At 41.5% G+C, this 7,512-nt stretch overlaps 1 protein-coding gene across 1 annotated transcript in view; it reads right to left on the bottom strand.

Moving 5' to 3' along the window:
- dnaaf9 (dynein axonemal assembly factor 9) overlaps window positions 1–7,512 on the bottom strand; it is a 28,341-nt gene that overhangs the window by 17,068 nt on the left and 3,761 nt on the right. The window contains exons 2-11 of the mRNA XM_037695203.1: window positions 5,907–5,986; window positions 5,681–5,806; window positions 5,476–5,600; window positions 4,090–4,186; window positions 3,901–4,007; window positions 3,738–3,815; window positions 3,470–3,571; window positions 3,086–3,141; window positions 2,832–2,967; window positions 1,438–1,519 (exon numbers count right to left, since the gene is read on the bottom strand). Coding sequence (XP_037551131.1) covers window positions 1,438–1,519; window positions 2,832–2,967; window positions 3,086–3,141; window positions 3,470–3,571; window positions 3,738–3,815; window positions 3,901–4,007; window positions 4,090–4,186; window positions 5,476–5,600; window positions 5,681–5,806; window positions 5,907–5,986 — 989 coding nt within the window. The remainder of the gene's footprint in view (window positions 1–1,437; window positions 1,520–2,831; window positions 2,968–3,085; window positions 3,142–3,469; window positions 3,572–3,737; window positions 3,816–3,900; window positions 4,008–4,089; window positions 4,187–5,475; window positions 5,601–5,680; window positions 5,807–5,906; window positions 5,987–7,512) is intronic.

The following is a 7,512-nucleotide window of genomic DNA, read 5'->3' on the forward strand; positions in this document are numbered from 1 at the left end:
ATATATATATATATTACTTACTATTTGTACTACTATTCCTACTGCATAGTTTTTCCACTTATCGCTGGTCTTCAGGGTACGGATCCCCCGCGATAAACGAAGGGCCATTGTATTAGCAACAAACGGATTAAACAGGTTGATGTCCCTCGATGTTGAAGAGGCGAAATTAGTGTCAAAGTGAACAGGGAAACCTAAATGTTTTTGGATCAAGATATTCAAGTGATGAGGCATTACACTGTGAAGAAGGTGATGTAGCTTTAAGTGTTTTTTTCTTGCCCGAGGCGGCGCAGAGTGACTAATCCTGCTGAGAGGAGGAGGCAGTTTCATCCATGATCAGAAGCAGTGGTGGAGCCAGGGGTGCCCAGTGGTGGCCTTGAACCACCATATATTAATATTTGGCCACCCCAGTCATTTGAGAAAACTTTTAAGCAAAATAAAAACTAGAAAGCAAAGTTCCCTCAAATGTTTGGGGTGGTCGGTTTGCATGTGCTTATGGTGGAGGCCATATTGGATTTTGATGTGGCAACCCAATTTTTGTTGGTGACCTTTCTTACGCCTAGATGCAGCCACACACCAAAAAGTTATCGTGTTCACAACATGCACGGATGGAGAGGTGTCGCTGCGAAGCTCTTCATGAGGCTGAAATTTCGAATGCATTTCAAACTTCATACAAAGTGAGCTTTCAAAGCAGCGCTCTTGTAAAGCCAGAAAATTAATCACCAGATTTCAACAAACTCTGGATCATTTTTAAGCTTGTGAGGTGGAGAATTTGGCCCAGTTGTTGTTTCCAGTCCACAGTGGGGTCTGGACCCCCGCTTTAGGAACCACTGATGCAGTTGGTCAACATGACAAACTGGACATCATTAACCTCACGCAGACTCTCCCACTGGTACATTTTCATCTTTAAATCACTTCTTGGTCTGCTGCCTTCATACATCTCCTCCTACATGTCTCTGTGTGAGTGCAGCTACAGCGTGCGCTCTCAGAACATTATTACCTGCAGTGTTCCCTCAGTGAGGACTGAACTAGACAAAAGGGCGTTCTCCTACTCCGCTCCTGTTTCCTGGAATATCTTACAAAAAGATTTGAAGCTCTTGACCTCTCTAAGTGGCTTTAAGAATCTGTTGGACTCCTGGCAGGGACCAATGCAGACATGTTCCTGTTTTTAGTTTTATACATTCGCCTTAGAATCTAGCTGTTTTTTTTGGGTTTTTTGTTGTTGTTACCTATTCCTTTTAGCCATCCTATTTGTAAAAAAAACCAAAAAAAAAAACCTGCAGTATGCCTTTTTATAACTGTTTATTGTTGTTGCTGTTGTCCATTGTTGTCATCTTTCTTTGTTGAAATCAGGTCTCTCTTGTAAATGAGTCCTCGAGGCTCAATGGGATTTACCTGTCTAAATAAAGGTTGAATGAAAACTTATTCAGTAAATCTCACCGATGTATGGCCTGTGGGTAGAACCAAAGAAATACGTCCGGGAGCACGACAGAGGTCCTACAGGAGCGACGCATTGAAGAACCTGTTTACAAACAAAGAATCGTTAAATTCAGTTGATATATTTATCAGTTTTTACAAAATGACCAAACCTGAACATTTAGTCATCAGTTAGAGGAAAATGAAGCGGACAGTTTCATATTAGTTAAAATACTTTCCATTATATTCTAACTTGTTTTAAGGGTTTTTAATATACTTTTATTAAGTTCAGCTGTTTTGTTATATTTTGTTCAATAAAACTTATTTTTATATAAAGAAAACTTATTTCAGTCGACCTCTAAACTTTTTAAATGGTTTGAAAATTCCCTGACAAACATCCGTGTGTCCATGCTCTGTGAACATGCTCTACCTCTGGACTCTGGTATTCAAGGCTCTCCAGTGAACAGGTTTCTGTTTAGATGCTTGCGTGAATTATTCCTGATGATGCTCTCTCCCTTCAGTCACATGTTTAATATTTAGGTAAGAGACTAAAGTTAAAACCAGGTTTTTCCTTCAGAATCAGATCCTGCCTTCCTTTTAAGGAAACTCGTTGCTGCGAAGTTTGTCAGTTCTAGATTCTGGTGATGGTTTATAAATGCTTGAGTCTTCTCTGTATTTCACTCACCTGACTGTTTATTGTGGTGCTCTTTGTTTAATTACAGATTCTAAAAAAATCAACACTTCACTGAGTTGGGAGTCCCGGCTGATGGTCCTCCTCGTCCTTCCGTAGATTAAATCATTGGTATGTATTTCTACATAAGGCTGTTCTGGGTCTGCTCCCTTCTTAGCTCCTCGTCTACACAAATCACTATTTGTCTGAAGGATCTTCACTTTGTAAGTAAGTAAAACTTTATTTATATAGCGCTTCTCAAGATAAAAATCACAAAGTACTTGGACAAATAAAATACAGAAGTGCACAAAACAAATTTAAGCAAAGGCAGATACCGTTTTTGCTGTTAAAAGCTTGTTTTATGAAACTTTGTGTTTGGTTCAGGACACTAATAAATAAGATTTTTAATTTCATGAACTTTTCTGGTGAAATAGAGGAAATAATAATAAAAAATTTTTAAAAAAAAAACGACAGATCAAATGATCCAAGTGACAAACTGTGGTTTTATTTACGAGAGGCAAAAGCTGCATTAATCATCTTAAAGGACGTCCACGTGTTGTTCCAGACTCTGTCACCGGGTGGCGCTGTGGCCAGTTTTATTTTAGTTTAGGCTTTTACAATACAATGCAACTTTATTTTTATTGGAGATTATTCGGTCAAATAGAAACTCTGGAGTTTTGTCCGTGATCCGTCTCCTACAGTAAACCCAAACCACAGACCTGGTTTTGGTTCAGTTTGAGCTTCTCACCATGTGCTGGGCTGCAGAACCTTCAGAACCCGTGTTCCGGACCTGATGGCTCTCTGAGGGAAAGCTGAAGGAATAATTGTCCAGATCCTCTGAAGACGAATGTTTTCCGAACAGCACAAATGGCTGACGGCGTTTACTGTGAAACAGAAACATGTATTATGGCACAAATACTTTTTCACGTTTTATATTTTTATATTGTTAAATAAACAAACATGTGGAAATGACAAAATTCAGTCAGAACTTGTTGTAAAGACCTTTTCTCTGTGATGTTGTTTGAAATCAGTCCATGAGTGTAGAAAGTACGAAACGCCTGCGAAGAGACAAGAAAAACTTCATAAAAACAAACAAACTGTGATAAATTTAACAGAATGTCTGAAAATACTTTTAGAACAAAAAGTATTTGTTCCTTCGTCTGTGAGCCGTTAGTTTACCGGAGTGTAGAATTGTCAACTTCGAATGTTTTGGGTGACCCAGATCAGTTTAGCGACTCAGATCAGTCCGAGTCTTTAAAGTGACCCGAGTTTAAAACCTCTACATCCGACCCCCCCCCCCCCCCCCCCCCCCCCATGATGAACAACTCGTGTTTGTGCTTTCCAAAACCTGGCAGCCATGTTGGAATCAGCTGGGGGGAAACACACCTCCCCTGCCTGGGCCTCAGACAGGTCCAGGATGGACAGGTGAGTCTCCAGGTCCAGGCTGGAGAAGAAGCTGCTCCACTGCTTCTCAAAACACCCCAGGTCCTGACAGAGAACAAGAACCAGTGGGTCAGAACGTAGAACCTCATGAGAACGTTTTGACACATTTATCATCTGTGATAAACCAACAGAAGCTCCGAACTCAATAAAAACATTTTTAATTTATTCTGTTCATCTGAAACGGATTCTTTGTTGTTGAACTGGTTTTTACCTCGGCCAGGAGGTTCTCCAGGGACACCGGGTCCAGTCGGTTATAAACCTGCCACAGCTTCTCACTCATGTCCATCAGCTGGACAACGAAGACACAGAACAGAAGAGGAGCTGGAGAACGTTGAGAACATTGAAATACTGTTTTTAACGTATTTTAAGCGCACCTTGTATTTGATGGTAAAGAAACTTCCTCCTCCGATGCCTTCCAGGGCGAACGCCTGGATCAGGGGCCACTTTTCCACCGTGAAGATGTCAAACTTCTGGACATGTCCTGAAAGAAGAACATCATCCTCTTGTTCTTAGCTGCCCATGAGCGGAGGGGATAGACGTGAATGAAATGAAAACAAACGCACCCTGAGAGCTGTAGGGGACGCCGATACGATGGCAGTCCTGCACCATCGCGACAAAACTGGAGATTTTGAATTCTTCTGCTGCTTCTTGGTCTTCGTACTGGAACAGGAAGTGAGAGCGAAACGATTCACACTCAGCGGCTTCAGTTTAAACAGTTTAACTTGTGGAGGAGGGAGAACCGACGTCTCCGAGGAGTTCAGAACTTCACAGACTTATAAAAACGTTGTTTCCCCGAGCAGCAGAAAAAAACAACAAGTCTGTGAGTTGAACCAAAACAAAATGTCAAAGTTAAAAATAAAAGAAACTAAATAATTTGATTAAAACCCAAAAAAGGAGAAAACTCATGTTTGACCTTTGAAAGAAGAAATGCTCATCACCCGCCGCCATTCTAACCAGAGAGTCCAAACACCGGGACGTACAGAGGTTCATAAAACAATTTATTTTCTGAGAGTTTCGTTAAAATCCACCGGGTGGTCTGCAAGATATTTTGCTAACAAACACACACACAGGCAGTTACATGATCACCCATCCTTCTTGGAGGCAGATGAAGACAGTTTCAGTGAGACGCCCGTCAACAAGTGAGACGAAGACGTCAAATTTCTGCTTAGAGTTACAAAATGTATTCGGATGGATTCAGATCCTCCAGGTGGAGGAGTTCAGGTATCTGGAGGTCTTGTTCCTGAGTGATGGTAGGATGAAGCGGGGCCTCATCCTCAATAATGAGGACGTTGCTCCGGTCATTCATGGTGAATAAATTGTTTAGTCCAAAAGCAAAGCTGTGGATTCACTGGTCTGGCTACGTTCCAACCCTCATTTGTGGTAATGAGGTTTGGATCACAGCGAGGGGAGTTGTGGGTGAAGGACATTTTGGTAGGCAGGGCGCTCGGCTCTGTTGGCAGGGTGGGGCCCCCTCCTTGCATAACAGTAGGAGAAACACTGAATCAGCACCTAAAGAACCAGATACGAGTGGCCGGGCTCAGCCTTAGAGATACGGTGAGCAGCTCATCATCTGGAGAGATGAGAGGAGGAGTCAGCTGGGGAGGTTTATCTGATCATGATGCCTCCTGGACGCCTCCCTTTGGAGGTTTCTCAGGCATGTTCCACTCAGAAGAGACCTCAAGACACACCCAGAACTCTCTGGAGGGATTATATATCCTCTCTGCTCTGGGAATACTTTGGGGTCTGACAGGAAAATCTGGGAGTGTCTAGACGGAGTGGGAGATCTAGATTTATCTCCTGAATTTGTTTCCTCCACAACCCGATCGTGGATTTAGGGGTAGAGGACGGAGATGGGATTCAGATCCAGAATAAGTTGTCTTCAGACGTCACAGACTCCCCTGGTTTAAACATGCAGGAACCACGAAACACAGGAAACAGCAGGTTTTTACCTCGGCCTCCATCATGCAGTAGAGGCGCAGGTTCCTCCAGTGCGACACGTAGGGCAGCAGGTAGCCGTAGTTCTGTGGGTTGCAGTAAAGGTGAACACACTCGGCCTTTATCAGGAGGATCACGTCTGACGGGTCGAGACAAGAGCAGCGTAAAAACCAAAGGCACGAGAATGACAGGGTTTAAAATACTGGGGTCAACAATCACCGTCCAACGTTTCTTCAGGAAACTCTTCCAAGGCCTGCTCCAGGTTCAGCTGATTCTGTCCATAAAGCTCATAGAAAAGGTATTTTGCCAGCTCGGTGCAGCCCATGTTATATCTGCTGTCGATTCCTGAAATAATCAAAAACACGTTTTCATCTGTTGGCTGCAGACTCAACCGTCCACTAAACACTGGGTCAGGCAAATAAAGACTGGTTTAAAACCAACAGACCCAGAGAGCAGAGGATGCCATCAGGACAGGAAGTTCCTCCTCCACGGAGCAGAGCTTGGACCTGACGCAGGCGACAACAACTGGAAATAAAAGATTAGCAGGAAATGACCATTCAGTCATGACTGTGTAAAAATATGACATTAAATCAGAGCCGCGCTCAGTAGGTCATGTAGTTGATTTTCTTCTGTCAGAATTTGTCGTAAAAACCATCAGAATCCTTCGGCTGTTTTCCATAAATCAGGTTCCATCATCGTCTGTGTTCATCAGGTCTTATTCTCCTCAGTATTAAACTGCTAAGTCAGCACTTTTGTTTAAATTTGGGTTTTATTTTACAAACTGTCTTTTAGAAGAAAAAAAAGCTGTGTCCAACTTTTTTAAGCTTTGCCTAAACTTTTGATACTTTTAGCTTGTGTTTTGCGTCTTTCAGTAAGTGTTTGGCTTTATTTAGCTATTAGTTAGCTTTTGGCTACTTTGGCTTCTGTTACCATTAGCTTAGCCTCTGATACTTTTTGTTAGACTTTTTCTACTTTTGGCTTTTAGTCTTCAGTTAGTGTTAGCTAGAATTTGCTACTTGTAGATTTTAGCTAGAAGTTTTTACTTTTGGCTTGTATATTGTATAGCATTCTGCTTCTTTTAGCTTTTTGCTAGAGTTTGACACAGTTAGTTAGAATTTTTCAATTTTTATATTTAGTAAACCATTTGCTGCTTTTAGGTAGCTTTGAACTACCTTTAGCTTTTAGCTTAAATTGAGCTACTTTTGATTTGAGAAAGCATTTTGCATCTAGTGTTAGCTACAGTTAGCTAGCATTTGCTACTTTTGGATTTGAAATAGTATTTTGCTTTTATCTAAGTATTTTGATACTTTTAGCAAGCCTTGTAAACTTTTGGATTTTAGCTAATGTTAATGTTAATATTAGTGTGCTATGTGTTGTCATCATTGTATGTTCCCATACAAAGATGAAATTGGCTTTCTGCATTTAACAAATCACACCTGGGACACACCCAGGTGGAGCAGTGGGCAACTATGCAAGTGCCCAGGGAGCAATTCGGGATTAGGTGTCCTGCTCAGAGACACCACGAGATGTGCAACTGTCAGATAACATTTGCTATTTTTGGATTTTAGCTTGCATTTTACTACTTTTGGCTTGTACATCGTTTCTTTTAGCTTTTAACAAGAATTTTGTACTTTTAGTTTTAGTAAGAATTTTACTACTTTAGCTTTTAGCATTTAGCTACTTTTAGATTTCAGCAAACATTTAACATTTAACTCGTCTTCAAAATTCTTCTTCTCACTTTCAAAGCTATCCACAACCTTGCCCCTCCGTACCTATCTGACCTCTTACACATCCCCTCTCGCTCTCTCAGATCCTCCTCTTCACTACACCTCCATGTACCCTCTGCCCGCCTCTCCACCATGGGGAGCAGGGCCTTCACCTGCTCTGCTCCTCACCTCTGGAACTCTCTACCCCCTGACTTAAGAAACACCACCTCTCTTTCTCTATTCAAGACTGCTCTGAAAACACATCTCTTTAGACTCGCTTATCCTTAACTTTGCTCTATGTATTTTATATTCTTTATGTATTTTATATTCTGTATTTTATATTCT

The sequence above is a fragment of the Nematolebias whitei genome, chromosome 21 (assembly GCF_014905685.2).
Source record: "Nematolebias whitei isolate Nwh7 chromosome 21, NemWhi1, whole genome shotgun sequence".
NCBI classification, from domain to species: Eukaryota; Metazoa; Chordata; class Actinopteri; order Cyprinodontiformes; family Rivulidae; genus Nematolebias; species Nematolebias whitei.